At 37.3% G+C, this 22653-nt stretch overlaps 1 protein-coding gene across 1 annotated transcript in view; it reads right to left on the bottom strand.

The window, feature by feature from the left end:
- The window catches only part of NEB (nebulin), a 192085-nt gene that overhangs the window by 109820 nt on the left and 59612 nt on the right, over positions 1-22653 (bottom strand). Inside the window, 20 exon segments of the mRNA XM_023762218.1 lie at positions 962-1066; positions 1513-1716; positions 2013-2324; positions 3319-3426; positions 3519-3623; positions 3945-4145; positions 4148-4159; positions 4606-4917; positions 5257-5364; positions 6979-7083; positions 10090-10293; positions 10494-10805; positions 13041-13148; positions 14098-14202; positions 14640-14846; positions 14966-15277; positions 16277-16384; positions 17539-17643; positions 20255-20461; positions 21678-21989. Of these exon segments, the coding sequence (XP_023617986.1) occupies positions 962-1066; positions 1513-1716; positions 2013-2324; positions 3319-3426; positions 3519-3623; positions 3945-4145; positions 4148-4159; positions 4606-4917; positions 5257-5364; positions 6979-7083; positions 10090-10293; positions 10494-10805; positions 13041-13148; positions 14098-14202; positions 14640-14846; positions 14966-15277; positions 16277-16384; positions 17539-17643; positions 20255-20461; positions 21678-21989 (3552 nt within the window).

Raw genomic sequence — 22653 nt, 5'->3', positions numbered from 1 at the left:
AAAATAGGACATCAACTGTAGTCTACACTGATCATTCCTCACTTGCAGAATTTTGTTTGTTCTGAGAGTCATGTTCTAGGAGAGATGTCATGTGTGCAATGCCCAGGCACTTGGGATGTTTGGATTAGACGAGAACCTGGGATGAGGTGGGAGGGGAGGCACCGTAGTTGCTATTGGCCTCTCCATGGTGTTGGCACAGATTGGTTCTGCATAGCCTCAGAGGACTATGTGTGTCTGCAGAGAGAAATCTTGGAGTCAATACATCAGAAGCACCTTCTAATGGAATTTTCCAGAACAAATGGGTTGACTTATGAGATAAACTTCTTGTCAGTGAGAACACTTAAGCAAAAACAGGATTATAACCCATCGGGCGGGGACTCCTGTACTAAGAGAGGCTAACCTCTCAGCCTAAACTATAGGTGCTTCTGCGATGGTACACGGCCCTATGCTCACAGAAGGTGAAAAGAAAATGGGCTTGCTAATATGTACACTGCCAGGTCCTCTCTGCCTCTGTCTCTCTTTCTCTGTGTTATTTGGTACTACTACTGTGATTTTCGTCCTTGACTCAAAAATCTTAAATTTTGATCCTAAACTATAATTTAGGAAAAATATATTACATAGAGAAATATGATTAGCACAGCTATATAGCACAAGGATGAAATAAGTGTATATTTGGTCTATTGCTAATTTCATAACTTAAAAAAATTAATAAGAGGAAAAGGTCTAATTAATCTTATGGTTATTGCTTAAATCATTAGTTCTTATAATTTGTACTTCCTAAAATATAATCTGTGTTACTTGAAGTTTGATGTTTAGGATGGTGACTGAGAAATGCAAGAGTTGCTATTCACATGGAGCAAAAAGAGATTCTTTATAAAGTTGTCCTTTAGTATTACATCCCGAGGAATAGATGAAGTAAGAAACAGCATGCAAATGTTACAGAATTAGCATCTGCTCCCACCTCACTGTAGTTGATTTTGTTCATTCTTGCCAATGTAATTTCTGGGGTGTCTGGCATGATGTGGATCTGGGTCTTGTCTTTGTCCCAGGCTTCTGTGTATAAACGCTATCAAAGAAAGTACTTAATGTCATCAGGGGAAAAATTCAGTGTATAATTAGTAGGAATTTCGGGGCCACAAGAACTTTATAAACAAACATAACAAAAGGCTATGCATTTTTTACATTATGTATTTTATATACATTTCTCAAGTGAAGTAATCAGTTCATAGTAAAATAGTTATTTCTAATAATATGAAATATAATTTAACAAAAGGAAATTGAGAATATCTTTTATGCAAAGATGACTTCCATAAAGAATATGCCATTTTATTAAAAAACTATAAAACAATTACTAAAGTAAATATTAGAAATAACGTATCAGATTGATATTATAGATAAATTGATGTCTTTTGTTGCTCAGTGCTCTCTTTCTTTCTTTACTTGACTATGCTTCTTTTTCTTTAATTCAGCTTTAGGAGTCCTACCTTGATTCCCTGAATTTTGAAGCCTCACCTTGTTCATGGTGATGGCATTATTCTTGGCCAACACTTGTTCCAGAGAATCAGTCACACTGGTAAATTTAAATTGGTCTGGATGCTGGCGATAGATTTTATCACTCAAAATTTCAGTTGCCTTTTTGCATTTTTCCACATCCAAAGAGCCAATGGGAACCCAGCCGATGCCTCTCATCCACTGAAGATCTGACTTATACATATTCTGTTGACACAAATAGTCAATAAATGTTTATCTTCATTGGGAAAAGTTTTCATCTAAAGGATATGAAATAAAGTAAGAGCATTCTTGAAAATATAGTTTGGTGGACAGGCGGGTATCAGACAATATTTCTTTTTGGTTTGGAGGGTTAAATAATTAACACAAGGGAAAAAGAGATGCTAATTCCCCCCCTTTGCAGGGGCTGGTGAATTTGGTGCCACCTATTGCTACCTTCTCCAAGGAATGTGAGTTCACTGATTTCCCACCTTTGCATGTCATTATGTTCCTCAGGTACTCACGTCGCTCTGGATTTCATAGGCCTGCCGAGCGTGGATGACGTCGTTCTGGTCGGGCAGGCACGTCCACTGGTGCAGGTAGTTCTTGTAGTCCACGTCACTGACCAACGTCTGGCACTTCTTGGCCAGCACCACCCCCAGCATGTCCACGGGGCTGCTGAACCTGGTCTTCGACTTCTCAAAGTCCTTCTTGTACTCCCTGTCACTCTGGATCTTGGCCACATGCAAGGACCACATCATCTTGGGGTCATCCTTGATGTCCCGGGCTCCAATGTGGTGGCCGAGCTGCTTACGATAGCCTTCTTTGTACTTGAACTAGAGGAAGAAAAATCCTGATAGTCACCTATTTTAACTTTAGTAAAAAGCAATTACTAAGGCCACATTTTTCTATTCTTTGAAAAGATAATGATTTGACCTAACTACATAAATATGCATCTTGCAAACCATTTGGAAAATATAGCATATATATGTATACAAAACTAAAATAAAAATGAAGACATTATTCTGCTATTCAGTGATAACCACTAGAAAAAACTGCTTTTTGTGGTGTGTATGTGAGAGAGAATAAGATTAGAATAGGAGTCATACTGTATATGGGTTTGTGCTTGCTTTTTCAATTATCATATAAGGATTTCTCTGCATCATTAAATATTCTCTATAAATATGAACTTTAATGGTAACAGATATTATACTGATATATATTAATACTTTTAACCCTTTTGTGATTATTGAACACTTATATTTGAGTTCTGATAGTACTTCCCATATTTTGGAAATAAAAAAATATTTTTGAGCAAATTTATGTTTTAAAGAAAATAAATATCCATAGCCAACCACTGCAGAGCCAAACATATGGTCCATATGAATGGTTGGACTTTGAATAAAATAATGTGTCCCATTCATTCAGCCCTTATATGTTCATTGGTTCATAGGGCATGGGTTAGGTGTTGAAGGGATCCTACAATGAGTGTGGTTATATATAAGAATACATCATATGGAAAAGCCAAAAGGATCTCTGAATTATAGTCAAATACCCAACGCTTTTATTCAGCAGGAAATAGAACATATTTTGAAATGCATGTTGCTATGAACTCAGACATAACAAGGAATTAGCCTTTGTGTCAAGAATTTCATTACCATTATTTGAATATATTGTTTCAAAATATTCAGATTTGAAACAATATTTACTGAGAAAAAAATGTTAGCAAGAAATTTAACCTCATAGATTAATTGCTCTACCATGTATTCAGGAAAAAGAAAGAAATCTTTGAGCCAAAGCTAAGGCGAAGAACTTTTCAGGTGCACTTACTTCACTTGCAATGTCTCTGGAGGCCTTGGCCGCCTTGATGGGAATAGCATCTAACCGCATATCATAGCCTTTCCTCTTGGCTTCTTCTAGGCCAAGTTTATATAGTTTCTAAAATAGAAATAAATAATCATAAGTTTGATTTATAAAGTGCAGTGTAAGGAGAATATATCATACACCATAATTACTAGTATATTGCTTACCTCACTGTAATTTATTTTGTTTTGCTTAGCTAGTAAGACTTCAGGGGTGTCTGGCATAATGTGGATACTGGTTTTATCTTTATCCCAAGCTTCAGTATAGAGGCGCTAAAACAAACAAAAAGAAGACACGACTAGTGCAAACCAGTAATGAGTAGATACATACAACTAATCTGGTTCATCAGAGTACAGAGTCTGCTCTGTGAGTTTGTATTTGTGACACCTTCAGGTCCAGATGTCTCATGTCAGTAAAAGCATAACACTCACTTAAAAACCGCTTTAATACAAAGCAAAATAATTGAATATGATTTTCCTTTTATAGAAACAGATTTCAGTGTTTACATTCACACACATGCACACACACAGACATACACATACACACACATACACACACAATTAATACTCCTCCCAAGTAAAAAAAGAACTTACATGGTTCATGGTAATAGCATTGTTTTTTGCCAAAACCATTGGCATGGAGTCCATAAGGCTGGTAAACTTGAATTTATCTGGGTGTTGACGGTAAACATGTTCACTCAAAATCTGCATAGCTCTCTTGTTCTTCTCATCCTCAAGAGAACCACTAGGTAACCAGCCAATGCCTTTTAGCCACTGAAGGTCGGCTGAAGGTCGGCCTTGTACAAATTCTGAAATTGTAATTAACAAATCACTAAACATAAGCATAATAATATATAGTATAGTATAGTATAGTATAGTATAGTATAGTATAGTATAGTATAGTATACATTTCAATGCTTAAGTTTATGGTAAATTAAAAAAAGTTGGTACGTCTTAAGAATCAACAAAATATTCAGATTTGAAACAATATTTTGAAAAACATTTTAAACAGCAGCATGTAGAGGAAGACCCAATGCTTCTGGGTCAGCAATGTAGAGGCTTCTACCAAAACAATTGGGGCTTTGCTGGCTCTTTCTTTGTGGAATAATATTTGGGTGCCTGGATAGAGTGTGGGCATTAGTCCAGGGAAGTAGAATTCAGTTGTATAAACTCAATTCCCCTCACTTTGGGGGAACTTTGATACTTAGGAAAGCATATGTGGTGTTTTGTTAGCGAAGGAAAATCTTAGACTCACATCACTCTGGAGGTCATAGGCCTGCCGAGCGTGGATGACATCATTCTGGTCGGGTAGGCACGTCCACTGGTGCAGGTAGTTCTTGTAGTCCACGTCACTGACCAAGGTCTGGCACTTCTTGGCCAGCACCACGCCCAGCATGTCCACGGGGCTGCTGTACCTGGTCTTCGACTTCTCAAAGTCCTTCTTGTACTCCCTGTCACTCTGGATCTTGGCCACATGCAAGGACCACATCATTTTGGGGTCATCCTTGATGTCCCGGGCTCCAATGTGGTGGCCAAGCTGCTTGCGAAAGCCTTCCTTGTACTTGTACTAAAGGGAAAAAAATGTCTCATCTTTTTAGAGATTAACTTATATTGCCACTTTTGTGGCAAATTACAAAGCACATTAACTCCAAATATTTCACTAAGCCTAAAGAGCCACAGATATATGCTCTTTGGATAGGAAAGATTAAAGGCTAAATCCAGCTCAAATTTCATGCATAATAAATGAATCCTTGAGCTTATCCTCATCCCACACTGCATCTCGAATCATTTCACTCTGTTTTAATTGATTACTCGTTGAAAGATTTTGTTCAATTTAAATTGAAGTTGAGACTGCTCGGAAATGATACATTGCAATCAAATCAATATAAAAGGGATAAAGTCTTACTTCACTGGCAATTTCCCGGGATGCTTTCGCTGCTTTGACTGATATGGCATCAAGGGGCAGATCGTAGCCTTTTTTCTTCAGCTCCTCATAACCCATTCGATAGAGTTTCTGTCAAAAGATAAAGATCACTTTGGTAAATGAACAATGGAAGCCTAATGAATCCAATGTGCTAAGTCTTTTAAGAGTCCATAGGAATAGTATCTGTGCTCTAAAATACTCAAATGCAATGGGAAATTGTGCCCATTGATTGCTATGATGCTGTTTTAAACTTCAAAGCTCTTCAATTACCTAGATCAACAAAATCAAATGTCAGCTCCTTTCAAATGCTTATGAGAATGAAGCAGAAGTAAATTGATAGAGAAATGAAATTAAATATCATTTAGGTGCTGTTTTCCAATTAACTTAAAGTGTTTTATTGGAAGTTTTTGTTAGAAAAGAGCAACAATTGAGAATGTCATTTAATGCCTTTTGATCTAACACCTCTAGTGGGGGGAAAATTATGCCTAGTGAGTTGTCTCTTCTGTGTAGATAAAGCATTGGGATATAGCATCTATTTCACAGTATAAGGTCATCCAGCACCAGCGTAGGATTACATCTGTAGTATGTATAAAACTAAGTCCTTTATAATTTTTAAAATGTAAGATTTTTTGAGGGAATTTTAAATATTGAATCTGAAAAGCTTAAGTGAAATGATGCGTTTCTTCAGATCTGTTACATAATTGAAAATGTCATTTAATTCACTTTATCCAGAAACCAGATTGTTTAAAATGCCTATTGATCTTGGATTTGTGTTTATGTGTATACTAGAGGCCTTGTGCACTGATTCGTACACTGGTGGGGTCCCTCAGCCTGGCCTGCGGGGATTAGGCTGAAACCAGCTCTCCAACATCCCCCGAGGGGTCCTGGATTGTGGGAGGGCACAGGCCAGGCCGTGGGACCCCACTGGTGCATGAATCAATCCATGAACCAGGCCTCTAGCATGCATATATGATCTTTGGTTAATCTCTTCCTGTCCTCCTCTTCCCTCCTTTCCTCTGAGATTCATCAGTCTGTTCCATGTTTCCATGCCTGTGGTTTCTGCTCCTGCACTGAGCATCTGCCCCCTGGTGGCCAGTGCACATCATAGCTACTGGCCGGTCGGCAGGTCACTTAGCCTTTTATATATATATAGTTTTCTCTTTGTGGCATTTCTTTAATACTGTACATTGCTTCATATTAAAGTCTTTCTATTAGAGTTTAGAATTTGTCTTTAACATATTTAATTTTTATGTCTAACAACTTCAGGAGGTTATGCTATGTTGACAATAAAAATGAAATTGTCCTGCATGAGTTTTTTTTTATGCTCACTCATTTGAAATTTCATTGAATTTTGTGTGTGTCAGGCACTATACTAGTGAAGCACTGCAGATCCAATAGTAATTGTCTCTGCCCCCAAGGAGCTCCTATCTATGTGGGGGAGAGTGATATAAACCATTACATTATGACGATATATGTAATGATGGACTACAAGGAACAGACAGCACACATCCCCTCTCTGCCTGAGATAGGGAGTGCCAATTATGCTGATGTTCAAGCTAAAAGCCACTAAATGAGGAATCTAAGTCACATGTAGTTCCTTAATGAAAATAATACAGGCATTCAAAATAACTTTCAAATAAATGTACTGCCTTAGAACCAATTAAAATGAACTTTCTTAAAACACATGCTGAATTGGAAACTCACATCACTTGTGTTGATTAAGTTTGCTTTAGCCAGCATAATGTCAGGTGTATCCGGCATGATGTGGACTTGAGTCTTGTCCTTGTCCCAGGCTTCTCTATAAAGTCTCTAAAATGAGAAATAAGAGTTGTTAGATTAGTGAATGACATAGTTAACTTCAAACAGGATTACTGAATTCATCTGAATTAAGCCTTATGACAGATAGCATAAGCAGATAGCACACGCAAAAAACAGCTCCAGTATTTCTTGATTTATCTGGGACATAATTGCCTTTCAAAAGAGAGATTATGGATTACCTTTTCCAAGTTACAGATAACCCTGCCTATAAGAAGTCAACCCAAGTAATGGGAGCCTTTGCCAAGATCATCAAATCAAATGGAGCAGCAATTCCCCATCTGTTAGACTGTAAAAGTCTCTCTCATTGGGAGACTGCCCTTGCTTTCTGAAAAGATGACATACTGGTAGTCCCAGTATGTCTAGAAATTAGGGAGTCTCATTTCCTCTGTGGTTTATTATTTATAGTCATACCACATAATTATTTGTGGGAGGGGGGTTAGGATTCCCAAAAAGATTTCATATGAAAACTTATCAAAAATCCTTGTACATCCCAGAGCCATTCTCTTTGTCTTTCTTCACAGAAGATAAAGGATCCAAACAAAAATCTCACTGATTTACTAAAACTAGGAAGTTAACCTTGTCAGAGAATCTTTCTACATTCTCATAAATGACAAAGTATAAAATAGCAATGACAGTGGAGAAACTTGGAGACACTATTTTAAACAAGTGATCAAAGTTAAAATATCAGTAAAGGGACAAATTGATGCCATGTATCTCCTGGTATAATGTATGGAGGAGGATACAACATGTGTTATCCTGTAAAAATACAAAACTTGAATCTAATCATATCATGAGGAAACACCATACAAACCCAAATTAAGGGTGATTCTATAAAATAACTGGCTTGTGCTCTTCTCAGATGTCAAGGACTTGCAAAAAAAAGAAATAGTGAGAAACGAGTCCAGATTCAAGAAGACTAAAGACTTGACAAATGAATTCAATATGTGATCTTTGATTGGATACTGGATCAGAAATTTTTTAAAATTTTGTCTAAAGAACATTAGCGGTAAAATTGAATAAATTCTGTAGACTAGTATTGTTTCAACATTAATTTCCTGATTTTGATCATTGCACTGTGGTTATGTTCTTTCGAATGTGCTTGTTTTCAGGAAACACACAATGAAGTATTTAGGGATAGAGTGGCATTGTGAAGATGAAAGAAAGAGGAGAAAGAGAGAGAAAAAAGCATTTGTAAAATTATTTGTACTATTTTTGCAACTTTTCTGTATGCCAGAAATTATTTCATTATAAAAAATTTTGGAAGTATCATTGGTTTCTTGGGTTTATGAATTTCCCTTTGAGGCACGCAGTATGGAGCGTGTGGGGTTGGCACTTTTCTCCTTCCTGAGCATGCTTACTCCAGTCCATATAACCCAGAGAAGGTAACTAAGACCTTCAGGGCAAAAACCAAGCAAGCCTGTGAATTTCCATATACATTTTTCCTGGTTCTGCGCTAACCTTTCTGACTAAGATCCGAGTTTCTCAACCTGCGCTATTAGCTGTATCCTGGATGATTCTTTGTAGGGATGCGTCCGGGAAGGGGCTGTCCCATACATTCTGAGATGCTGGCAGCATATCTGTCTTCTATCCACTAGATGCCAGTAGCATGCCACCCTCAAATTGTCACAACCCAAAAGGTCTCTAGGTGTTGCCGAATGCCCCTGTGTAACAAAATTGTTCCTGGTTGAGAACCATTAAGTCGGGCCAGATGTTTAATGGCATGTGTCACTTTTACTCCATGGAAAACAGAGAAAATGCTAATATTTGTTTATTCTGAGGTAGATGTATTGGTCTATTCAAAAGGAGAGACAGCAGGCTCAAGGACCTCAGGGCCCCTCTCCTGAGACCTGAGGGGAGTAATCTCTCAGCATTTCTGTAACCAGGGCGCACTGTTGACAAGTCTGTCCTGAGGCATTGATGTTGATAAATTTCATGACCCAGGGTTTTTCTCTTGGCCACCTTAGTAGCTCAGAGCTTTGTACACAGGCCTGCTTCATGGAGAAAAAAGAAACTTGGACTCAAAGGGGGAAATATTTTCCATAACTTTGTTGCTTTATGATCCAGCTAGTTGGATTCAAATTTCTATCATAAAAAAAAGCTTGAACATTCATGATAAAGCTGACATGTCAGAATTTACTGTAAATTTTGGATACCAAAATTGCAAGAAATCTGTGAGAGGTAGAATGGGAAGAGGGGAGCTACAGTTTATCAAATGTTCACTATAAGCTGATTATGAGCTTATATATATTATGTGAAAACTAATATGTCTGACATGTGTAAAATATATAGCATATTATATATATTTAGATTCTTCTAAGACCCAAATGGTTATTATTATGTATTAATTTAAACTTTCTTACCTGTTCCAGAATCTCAGTGCACATTATTCAACTTATCATAAATTTCAGGGTTATACTTTAGAATTACTCTATACTGCTATCTTTCCTTTATTTTATTCACTAAATATTTATTGAGCACCTAGTATGTGCCAGCTACTGGTGTCAGTGCTAGAGAAGGAAGTTAAAGATGGGAGATATATATATATATATATATATATATATATATATATATATATATATGCTTTACCTAAACAAAATGCATTATAATTATCGGTAAGAAAATAAACTCTTTATAACATTTCCATTGTATCTGTGGTGCAAGGTACTGAGGCTATCTCTCTCTTACAGACTATACCCCAATAACAGCATACAACAACAAAATCTGGGGTTTAAATACACTCAACTTTAAAAAAAAGTATGTTTTATAGTTTTCTCATTACACTTTGAATAAATGAACAAACAAGCTTTGGGGCACAAAAATTGATACCCATTTTTACACGATCCAGTGTGGGGTAGTTGATAATTCAAATGAAGCAACTAAATGTAAAACATTATGCTGGGTTGTGCTATCTGTGTGATGTGCTGCTGTTATATTGAACACCTACCAAGTATCAGGCACTATAAGTTATTTCATTTATTTCCGAAAAATCATACTCACATCACTCCTATTTTTGGCATTGGCCTTTGCCAGAACTACGTCCATGGCATCAGGAATGCTGGTGAACTTGTTTTTGTCTGCAGGCTGGCGATACTTCTTCTCACTGATGATTTCTGAGGCCCGCTTGTTCTTTTCTGCCTCCAAAGAACCCAGGGGACTCCATCCTATGCCTCTCAGCCACTCGAGGTCAGACTTATACAGATTCTGTGAAAAAACAAAGCAAGCCTCAAAATCCCATCCTCCTCGGGGCCCTTGACTCAAGAGAGTCTATGCATTCACAAGCAGATCTGTTTTGGATATTCAGTAATAATTCCTCTTTCTAGTTTCTGTCTCTCTGCAACTAAATGGCCTTTCCTTTGAGATAGGAAGTTATATATAAACAATTAGATTTAATAGATGCTGACCTCACTCTGTATTTCATAAACTTTTTTAGCTTGGATAACATCGTTCTGGTCGGGCAGGCATGTCCACTGGTGCAGGTAGTTCTTGTAGTCCACATCGCTGACCAAGGCCTGGCATTTCTTGGCCAGCACCACCCCCAGCATGTCCACGGGGCTGGTGTACTTGGTCTTCCACTTCTCAAAGTCCTTCTTGTACTCTCTGTCACTCTGCATTTTGGCTACGTTCATGGACAGCACAAGCTTTGGATCATCTTGCAGACTCCGGAATCCAATATGGTGGCCGAGTTGCTTGCGGTAGCCTTGTTTATATTTAAACTGAAATCAGAGGAAACAGTTATTTTAGTTACATAAACAGAGGTTAAGTTCAGTTTGCGTTGGTTGTATGTGTGTTTTTGAAAACTGAAATGAGAGAAGGTATGTCTATGTTAACGTAGTAAGAAATGTAAAAACTTAAGCAGAGACTTTCAAAGAAATGTAATGTAATTGAATATTCAGAGAGGTTGCAGTGAGAAATTAATTCCAATACATTGTGTATGCTGACTTTATTTTTATTTTATTTTATTTTTTAAATTGTTTTATTTCTTAGGCTGACGCTCTATCCACTGAGCCAAACCGGTTAGGGCTGTATGTTTGTTTTTGAAAACTGAAATGAGAGGTGTATCTATGTTAATGTAGTAAGAAATGTAAAAACTTAAGCAGAAACTTTCAAAGAAATGTAATGTAATTGAATATCCAGAAAGGTTGCAGTGAGAAATTAATTCCAATACATTGTGTATGCTGACTTTAAGGCAGTGTTTGATAAAGCACTTATGATATCTTTATGGAATAATGGGAAAGAATGGGCTGAATGGCAAAATTTCAGAAGATTCATGACTTGATGAATGGCCTAGTAGTGTAGATTAATTAAGCACCAGGATTTTTAGTGACTCGCCATATGGTTGTCATATAAATTTGTCCTGTTCAGGATCCATTTCTTAATGCACATATGGCTAAAAACAGCTAAATATGTTAGATTTGAAAAAAATTCTACAAATTCTACATGATCTCAACATATTGCCAACGTGGATCAAAACAAACTACATGAATTTCAGAAAGTAAAAGTGAAATCCAGTATTTAGATTCAATTGGGAAAATCACATTAATACCAGATGACAATAACAACAATGATAATAGAGATAGTAATAGCAGCATTTACATAATATTAGATGCTGAGCGCATATTACACCTCATGGAAGTAGATTCCACTCTCTCTTGACACCCAGCTTCATGGTTATGTATATTAAAAATACTCAGGAGTTCAAGTTGACTATGAGCTCTATGTGGGCAATCTCACAAAACTGCTTATAAAAAAGTATCATCACAGATTCTGTAGAGACACAAAGGCAAGTCAGGAGCTCATTTACTCTTGTCTGACTTCATGTAACAGGAAGACAACACCAAGGTGTAGGCACTCTATTTTGAGAGGGGTTTTGAAAATAAACAGGGTAAATTACAAGTAGAATGATCAGGAGATTGATTGAAGGAATTATAAAATCAAAGGAGAATAAGTAAGAAACTTCAAATGTTTGAAGAGATATCAGGTAAAAGAGGAAATAAGATACTTTGTGGTGTTTCTAAACACAGAACTAGAGCTGATGGGTAACATAGTTAAGTTCCATGTAAGATAATGTATAATAACAATTCCAGATGATCCAACAAGGAAATGGACACAAAAATCCTTATATTTTGTAAGTATTCACAGACTGGATGGCCACGTGTTAGAGATGGAGAGAAGGTAAGCCATTGAGTAGGTAGATTGGATTAAATAACCTTTAAGTTATCTTCTAACTCTAAATTCTATGATTTTAATTTATTAAGTATTTATAAAAATAGCTTAAATTTTCTTAAATTTTATAGATACAAAAACCATTTGAAACCAAAGAGATATAATCTCTACAATGGTGGGAAAGTTCACTTATAGTTAATTTAATTTTGGGGTAAGATTTCAAAAGTTTCTAACCATAGGTTCACATGGAAAGAAAACAGGTACTACCAAATGTTGCATTGTTAGAAAATGATTGATGCATTTCTTCAGTTCCTAAGCTATCTTTACCTTATGGGGAGCACATAACATTAAATAAAAATGAGTTTATGTTCCGGGGGACATACAATCATCATTATTGCCATTATTGCTCTGGTTTCATCACACATTGATTCATTTTACTGAGGTATTGACCTTCAAGCCAGAAATTAGGTAATAATACATTATCTAATTAGGTTTCCAACACTTCTGGAGTGCCACCGATTAATTGGATTAGGGAGAATCTTCTCTTATATTCTTAGCATTTATTGTTAGAGTCTGTCTTTAGAAAGTCTTTCTCTCCAAACCCATTTTTTGTTTTGTTTGATTTTAAAGGTTTTGATTAAGATGTTGTGCTTCCCTATGAAATTATGGTAATTTATTCTCTACAGCCAAGGTCCTCTGATTTTTGTGTGATTAATTCTTGGGATTAACAAAATGAGGCATTAAGGATAAAAATACATCCTTACAGAAGTCAGAGTAGGACTTACATCACTAGCAATGTCTCTCGAAGCTTTGGCCAGCTGTACAGAAATTGCATCAACTGGGAGATCATAGCCTTTCTTCAGAGCTTCTTCCCATCCAAGTTTATAGAGTTTCTGAAAATTAAAGAAATTATTTAATATTCAGTGTATATTAAAACCCCAACAAATTCCTGAAATTTACCTAGAGAATAGAGATCTGGGTAAACCTAACATCATCTACTTCCTCTCTAAAGATGGGGATAAAAACAAAACAAGCTGTTTAATAGGGCACTGACTAAGCATCACATGGTCTGGCTTCAGTTTTTTGGCTGAGATACCCCTCCTCCCCAGGATAAGTGAGTAGGGCCTTTTCTGTTCACTCATTTATAGGCATAGATCAGATATATCAGGTAACTTTCCCATGCTATGTACTCATATTTTGAACACAGATGCTAAAATAATTGATAACAAAAAGGTGACAAAATATTGATTATCTAATAAAACTAATAGATGATGAAATGTCTTTTGTAAGGTGCAATAAATGAGTTAACCTTTCTGAGTCAAATTCATTGAATGGAAGCATGTGTGTGAAAACTGGATAATAATAAAAACAGCTGAAAGCCATCCAGTACTATGTACCAGGCACTGTGCTGAGAGCCTTACATGAAATTTCTCACTGGGCCCTCATAGCAATTCAACGTCATAGGCACTTTTATGGTCCCAATTTTAGGGATGAGGAAACTAAGGTTTAGATTCAATATTATACAAATTATAAATGGCAAAACCAAAACTCATACCAGTTCTGTTTGATATAATATTTTCTTTCCATAATTATTTACTGATTTCCTACTCTCTGACAAACATAAGAAGTACCGAGAAAAACAAAACAGGTACAGCATTTGCCTCCGTGGAACATACAGTCGTAACTGAAGCTCTTGCTTTTATCCACATTTTGCAACATCCCTAGGCTAGCCAGTTTGTGTCATTCATTTCCAATGCTTTAGCATTTATTTACATCAGTTATTTACCATTACATCACTTAATAAGTTTAATTAATTTTGAGCCCAATTTTTATAAACTTTACCTGACTGTATATTGTTTGATTCTGCTTGGCTTGTAAAATATCCGGTGTATCAGGCATCAAATGAATCTTGGTTTTATCTTTGTTCCAATCAACAGTGTATAATTGCTGGGAAGTTTAAAAAAAAGGCATTTGAAATTTGAATAACTTTTAGAACAAACCAGAAAGAAAAAAAAATGCAGCAGAGTATTGGAATGCACACAATTTGAATTAAATTAATTTATAACTAAAGTAGCATATAATTCAGAGAAGACACCAAAACCAAACTCAGATTTTAAAACAGAACCTTTTAAATGTTTTCTTCTATGATAAATAAAAAATACTTAAGATATAATAATTTAAAAAATAATTTCTAACTTAATGAGAAGGGCAGGAGAAATAAAAATACGGGGTAGGCAGCAGAAGAAAATGGTGTAGGGGCGCGCTCTGGAACTGTCTGCCCTGCCCAGTAGTGGTGAACCAGAATCAAACATCCCAAACAAGAACCAGAGGCTGCTAGCTCCGCCTCACTCGGGACTGTACGGAAGGATGGCTGTTTCGTCTACCTTGTTCATGGTAAGCGCATTCTGCTTGGCAAGAACCATGTCCATGGAGTCAGTCAGCTTCTTAAACTGGAAAGTGCTAGGGTGCTGGCGGTATTTCTGATCACTGGCATATTCAGTTGCTTTCTTGGCCTTCTCCACTTCTAGGGAACCAGCTGGACTCCAGCCAAGCCCTTTGTACCATTCGTTGTAGTCCTGCTTATATTCATTCTATAAAGACAAGAGGCAAATCTACTTTACCTTACCAATTTAGACACAAAGTGTGGCATAGAAGACTGTGATCCCTCCCCATGCTAGCAATCCATCGCCCAGAAAAGAGAGAGCCTTACGTCACTCTGTATGTGATTCATATTCTTGCTCAGCTGGATGCTCATGGCATCTGGAAGGAGGATGTACTTGTGAATCAGGTGCTTATAGTTGGTGTTGGAGATGTTGGTTTGGGCATCCTTGGCGGCCGTGACACTGAGCATGTTGGGAGGGGTGTGGTAGCTGGTCTTCGTCTTCTCATAGTTTTTCTTGTACTCCCGATCAGATTGCATCTTAGCCACTTGCATGGAATGGACTAACTTGGGATCATCCTCAAGACTGCGGAAACCAACCATTTTCCCCCTCTCCTTTTCATAGTTATATTTATATTTATACTGTGAAGAAAATTGGAAGATTTATTCAGAGCAATTCAAATCATTCTAGTGTCAGCATTCTGTACTTCATAACAAGTAATACTTGTATAGAATTCTACAGTTCACAAAACACATTTTCCACATTTATTTGTATAACTTGACACAACCCTACCTTACCAGATAGATAGCAAAGTTATTGCCCCCATTTTATGGATAAGTAAGCTGAGAGCCAGAGGTGAGGGACTTATAAGGTCACTAAGGATTAGAAGCCAGATTTTATGATGATACACCATACTGACTTCCATACATATTCTGCTGTTAGTGTTAAAGAGGTCTACAGTTGGTAAGAGAGTATAGCAAATGAGAGGAAAGGAGAGATGGGCAACAGCGATAGAGGAAAGAGAAAGTATAACTGGGGGGTGGCAAAGGAAAGAGTGCTCTGAAATGTGCTTCTCTCACTACCCCCAAATCATTCAGCACTCACTATGAGTGGATTTCTTGGACAAACAACCAAATGAAAGAACTGAGTTTCACAAAGCTTAATTATGGCAGTGGTGTGCTGGTACACCAGCTCCCTAGGGGAAAAAACCCTAAATTATCATCTTTGCCAATTTCTGTGATGTAAATACTCCCACTGTGGCTGATGTCAAGCTACCAACAGTTTAATAACCGGTTTGCACAATTCCTGATTATTTAACCATCAGTTGTCATCAGCACCCCCAGCACAGCACTTCACGAGACATCCTGTTAGGAAGACAGATCCTAAGAGGCAAGAACAGTACAAGTCTTTGGATTTCTACAGGCCATAGCCTTGGTGACGTAGGGATTCTCGCCCCCCAGAAATACCAGAGAAAACAAAAGCGCGAAGCTAAGAGGCATTCACAGAATAGAATGAGGCTCTTGTGAGCAGGCACATCCCCATCCCCCATACTCTAGTACTAAGTTTCTCCAGAACTGAGCTGTTACTATTCTGGTAGATTAGAACCCCCCAGCCAGGGGACTGCTCTCCTTCAGACTTACATCACTTGCAATATCTCTTGAGGCCTTGGCAGCTTTGATAGAAATGGCATCAGTCCTGAGATCGTAGCCTTTCTTTTTAGACTCTTCCATGGAAAGTTTGTAGAGTTTCTGTAAAGAGAGGCCAGAGAATAGTTTTCTTATAAATAGGTAAGCCTAGATTTATTTTTAAAAAGTAAACTAGCATTTTTTTTATTTTTGAACAGAATGTTTCACTGGTGGATCAATGGCTACATGTTCTCACAAATAACATAACTGTGTTTAGAAAAAAATCAATTACAAGCTCATACATATCTTCAAGAACCTACCAGGAAAAAAAAGAAAAAAGAAACTACCAGAAAAAGTAAAAGTTCTCCATCTCTATGAAGTTATAAATATGCTTTTTAAAAATGTGAGTGGGGGTGTGGGGGGATAAGGACACATATGTAATACCTTAATCAATAAAGAAAAAATTAATAAAAATAATAAATAAATAAAATAGGAATAAAAAGTTTATATAGAAAAAAAAATGTGAAAGCCCAGTAGATTCTTACTGATGCATTTTATCAAATAAGAGTCCAGGGATGACTACAAAACAGCCACATTCTTACATTAAAAAATTTCATTGTTTTGCAGTTGATATTTTTATTTATATAATTGTGTTGACTCTACAACCCAAAAAGAAGACAGCAATTTCAAATCCCTATGTAATTCAAACAAAGGAAAGAAAAGATAAATAAAACTTGGCAGAATTAGAGGATTTCCTAGCAACTATGGTTAGGATGAGAAAGGAAGTGAAATAAATCACCTATGCATTTTCTGACATTAAGTGTTGTACATTTCTTTTTATGAGGCTTGCCCAAATTCTTCAAAACGTGCATCTTCCTTTTCCATTTAACTTTCCCCAGACCCCTTCTTTAGAACCATCTCAAAAGCTTGGTGGATGGATTCTAAGAATGAAGTCCTAGGATTCTCACTTCCGTTTTCTCTTCTCCTGGCCCACAAGTGCTTCTCTTCTTGCCAAGTATCTTAGTTTGAGAAGGAGGACCTGCCCCTAAAACAAAATGGACCTGCCCTTCAAATTTCAATTGCTGGGCCTGAGTCCCATCCACAGTTCAACTCCAACAGTTTGCAAAGCAAGACAGAGAAAGATTCTCATTTTTGGATTCCCACTCTTACTTTCAAAACATTTACTCTTATAATTAAGGCATATTGATTAGCTAATTCATTTTTACTGCTTCAAATAGGCAGGAAAGAAAGATGACAACAGGGGTAATGATACTTACATCGCTCATGTTAACGGCATTTGCCTTTGCCAAAATAATCTGGGGGATATCGGGCATGATGTGGATTTTGGTCTTGTCAGCCTCCCATGCTTGTTTGTAGAGGTGCTAGAGAGTACAAACAAACAAACAAAAAACCCCGTGGAAGTCAATATCTTACAAGGAGCCTTGCTTAGTACATATATGTCATTGTACATAAATATCAATATTTTATGTATTTTATTAGTTAGGTCTTATTTTTATAAAATTTAAATAAAAAGGTGCTCATTTAAACAAGACAATGGAGAGAATGTCTTAGGATAGAAAAGAAAATGTCCTATCCCCTTATTGGGCAGCCTGGAGATCGCATCTCCACTCTAAAATTTTCTAGGATATTAAAGCCCACATATAGTCCTTTTTAAATATCAATGAGGACATATATACATAATAATCTACATCTTGCCTTTTTTACTTAATAATATAGGTTAGAGATCTTTTAAGCCTCTTAAAATAATTTACTTTATATAAAAAGCTTACTATCCCATGAGGAGGTGTAACCCAATGGACTTAGCAGGTTCTTTGCTGACAGCGTTTGATTTGTCGTTTGCAGTCTTCTACAAGTCATGGCGCCATGGTCTTAGTGGTGGACCTAGAACATGTTGCCCCAAATATTGGCAGACAGCCTCCAGTTGTCACCTGCTGCACAGTTTGCTGCCTCACTCAAGAGCACACCCTTCCCTGGTGGCCACATCCAGTGACTTATCAAAGTGTGAATGGCCAGGCCAACGCAGGACGCATCTGCCAGGTCACATACACTCAAGGGCCTCACAGTCAGACTCTTCTTTCTGCGTGGTTCTCCCTCCCACAGGTACTGAATCCTAAAAAGTGCCTCATACTCTAAATTGCATCTCAGCATCTCTATTTAGAGATTCTAACCTGCAAAAATATATTAGTGTATGTGTGTGTGTGTGTGTGTGTGTGTGTGTGTGTATCTTTGCACATATATAGGGGTTTCTGTAGGGTATTGGGCATGTGAATATTTTTAACAAATATTAAAAATATGTTGATTAGAAGTTCACATTAACATGAACTCTTTTGCAAATACTCTATATAACAACTTTTTAATCTTTGCAATCTGATAGTTAAAAACTGCTATTTCTGTTTTAGACAAGTTCAATAAGAAAACAAAAACAAAACTTCTAGAGCCTTCTTCTAGACCAGGGATCAGTAAACTTTTCCTGTAAAGGGGCAGGCAGTAAATATCTCAGGTTTCATGGGTCAGAAGATCTCTGTCATTAACTACTCAACTCTGCTGTTGTAGTTCAAAAGCAGCCCGAGAAAACATATCACATTTTAATTAATTTAAATTTAAATTGCCACATGTAGTGGCTGTAGTATTAGCACAATCCTAGTGGAAAAAGCAATAGCTAGTCATCAGAGTCTAGTTCTAATCCAGACTCAGTAGTTAACCTGCTGTGTATCTTTAGGGGAGGTGCCTTGCCTCGCTAGGCCATGGTTTTCTCAACACTACAATGAAAGGATTCAACTTGATGATCACCAAGCTATCGCTCAGTTTTAGCATTTTCTATTTCTATGATTCTCATCTTGGTATCATTATTCTGAAATGTTAATCATTAACAATGAAGAAAAATGAAAGTTTTAATATTTTAAAAATAAATGTACGCTTGTGATAGTTTAAATTCTAAATGTTAAAAAGGGCATTGCAAGTCATGCCTTGTCTTTTAGGCAAGTTCCTTTCAAGGAGGTTGGTCTTCTTGACAAATCTGTTTTCTCAGAAGACTCCAGGGGATTTACTCAGAGACAGCATAATACAGCTCTATCTTTAGGACCATCATTTTCTGCAACTGTTTAATGTTACAGTCCAAATAATTTCCCCCATTTTTAAAATTTTTTAAAATATATTTTTATTGCTTTCAGAAAGGAAGGGAAAGGGAGAGAGAGAGATAGAAACATCAATGATGAGAGAGAATCATTGATTGGCTGCCTCCTGCATGCTCCCTGCTAGGGATCAAGCCTGCAACCCAGGCATGTGCCCTGACCAGGAATCAAACCGTGACCTCCTGGTTCCTAGGTCGATGCTCAACCACTGAGCCACGTCGGTTGGGCTCTCCCTTTTTCTAATCAACAGCATTGCAAATTGTGATCCACATAATATAGCCAATGCTCTGCAACTATATTATTACTTGTAACTTAAAAACAGATGTCCAAGGTTGATGACTTGTTCGTCCTGATATCAACTTACAACTAAGAAATACACTAAGGCTTTTCTAAAAGCTGGAATTATTAGTAATCCAAGGAACTACTGGTGGAGAAAAATTGCTCTCATGATTGCCCAGAGAAGGCCCTGGCTCAGAATGCTGCTATAGCCACGTGACCTAGGAGTCTGCTCTGATCCAACCAACCAGCTAGGAAGCAGGGTAGGGTGCAAAAAACCCAGCTGTTATCAGGCAGTCTTCTGATTCAAACTTGTGAACTACTCAAACTCACCTTAGAGGGAACCCTTTTCAAGATTTGCATTATGGGGTAGAGAGGCTCATTGAACATTTGGGTGGGGGCACTTATTAAGACTAATTTTTTTTAATTACAAGGTTCTCTTTCAAGGTAGAGTAAACATTAATTATGATGCCCTAAAACTGTCAGGAAAATCTGAAGATTAAATATAAGATATACCTGGCTTCTTCCTGATACAGATGAAACACTACATTATTGAAAGATTTACCTCATTCATAATTTTGGCATTATTCTGAGCCAAAACCATGTTCATTGAGTCCATCAAGGTGGAATACTTCAAAGTGTCTGGGTGTTGGCGGTACTTCTTTTCACTGATAATCTCCATGGCTTTCTTGTTTTTCTCAGCCTCCAGGGAGCCCAGAGGGAGCCATCCAACGCCTTTCATGAAGTCATCAAAGTCGGCTTTGTATTGATTCTGCAAAAGAGGAAAAGTTCCAGAAGGAGAAGAAACCAAAACTTCCAGGAAACACGTGTGGGTATTTGATATTCCATAAGTATATTGAACTTTGACTATTTTTATCCCTAAACTTCATCTTTTATACATTTTCTTGCATGAGAAATTAAAAACAAGCAGTAATATTTTTGTGACTTGTGTTTCTAAATGCCTTCCTGAAGAAAAAGTGCTAAAAAATACCAAGTATATTAATTTACCACACTATTATCTCAAGAACCGTGACTATGCTGGCCCAACTTTCTTACAAAAATTCTTAAGGTCCCTTAAGATGACTTATGGAACCCATTTCTCTCTTTTGCTATAAGTCTTTGATCAGTCACCACTGTTACAATTCCCTCAGGTATATTGGAAACCTCACTGGTACTTTGCACAAATTTCATTTTTCTCCCTTCAACTCTGACATTTTCTTCTACACTTGTGTACTTGGCTGCTTTCATTTGGGCACTTATGTACTCCTCATATACGTAATATATTTATATGTAATATATTTATGTAATAACATATATTACATATATATTTTTTACATCTATTGGTTATATTACATATACATATATAAAATTATACATATGAGATAATAGCTCAGTTTTTACATTTCCAAAGGGAAATACAGGTTTGGGGCCTGCCTTTGGTTTATAATTTAAATTCACTTTCTCCAGCCACCAGATGTCCTCTATAGCTGAATTCTTGGCTCTCTACTGTCTGTGCCTTCCTCACACTCATTCCAATAAGCTGCCTCAGCCATCACCTCCTCAAAAGCTGGACATAGTGAAATGAATGCTGGTTGGGAGCGAGAGGCAGGAGCTATCACATCATCTGAGGTCCTGCTTTCCCTCGTGCTCCTCTATCAGGAGCCTTTCATGCCTCTGACTCTCTTTGTTTGACATACTTCGTTCAACACATTCTTTCTGAAACCAAATTTCATTTGCCATTGCCAAATCCAGCACCCAACAAGGCTCACAGCAGTAATGGTAGAAAATAAGACTTTCATTTCTAAAAATTATCCCTTTTCGTTAAAAATAAATAAGTAAATTTAACCTAAGGTAAAAAATGAAACAACTTATTGGGAAGTTACGCATTAATTTCTTTCAGGATTTTCAAAATGTCACTACTTATGGTCATTACTGATTTGCTTATTTTCCAGAGTAAACGCTCTGCAAATGGCATGGCTGTCACATACATCACTTTGAATCTGCATCATGTTTTTGGCCAATTCGAAGTTCATGGCATCAGGAAGCATGTTGTAGGTGTGGATCACATTCCTGTAGTTGGTGTTGCTGGCCACTTCCTGAGACTTCTTGGCCGCCACCACACTGAACATGTCCACTGGCGTGTGGAAGGATGTCTTGGATTTCTCATAGCCCTTCCTGTACTCCCGGTCTGACTGCATCTTGGCCACTTGCATGAAGTGCACCAACTTGGGGTCGTCCTCCAGGCTCCGGAAGCCAATGTGCTTCCCTTTGCCTTGTTCATAGGCTTGCTTGTATTTGAACTGTAGACAGAAAATACAACCATGGTGATGAAGATAGTGGAGGAACGAGAATATAATAAACTAGATGCCTACAGCTTTGTCATAGGTTTAGAGCAGCCGTGGGCAAACTACGGCCTGCGGGCCGGATCCGTTTGAAATGAATAAAACTAAAAAAAAAAAAGACCGTACCCTTTTATGTAATGATGTTTACTTTGAATTTATATTAGTTCACACAAACACTCCATCCATGCTTTTGTTCCGGCCCTCTGGTCCAGTTTAAGAACCCATTGTGGCCCTCGAGTCAAAAAGTTTGCCCGCCCCTGGTTTAGAGCTACCCTAAAACTAGAAAGAAAAGAGCTCATAGGGGGCAGGGAGCAAAATCTTTTTATTTCAAATTCTGTGCCAGACGTAGGTCCATGGAAAGAAAGTGATCTCAGAATTAACGAAAGCAATGTGGACATCAGCTGTCCAGGGTGCTTTAGAAAGCAGCTCTTCCCACTCAGCTGTCTGACCAGCAGAAAAGGCTGCAGACACAGTGTTTCATGCTGCATCTTTAAATTCAGGAAAAGCCTGGTCAGGGGTGTCCGAGGTAAAATCTATAGTTTCATCTCTATATTTGTTTAGAATTGCCTATAAATGATTAGAATACTTTAAAAGCAACTTATTTTAGCAAGACCCAGTCACT

The sequence above is a fragment of the Myotis lucifugus genome, unplaced genomic scaffold (genome assembly GCF_000147115.1).
Source record: "Myotis lucifugus unplaced genomic scaffold, Myoluc2.0 scaffold_238, whole genome shotgun sequence".
Classification (NCBI taxonomy): domain Eukaryota; kingdom Metazoa; phylum Chordata; class Mammalia; order Chiroptera; family Vespertilionidae; genus Myotis; species Myotis lucifugus.
Note: the sequence above shows the minus strand (reverse complement) of the source record. Positions and strands in the feature narration are given on the sequence as shown.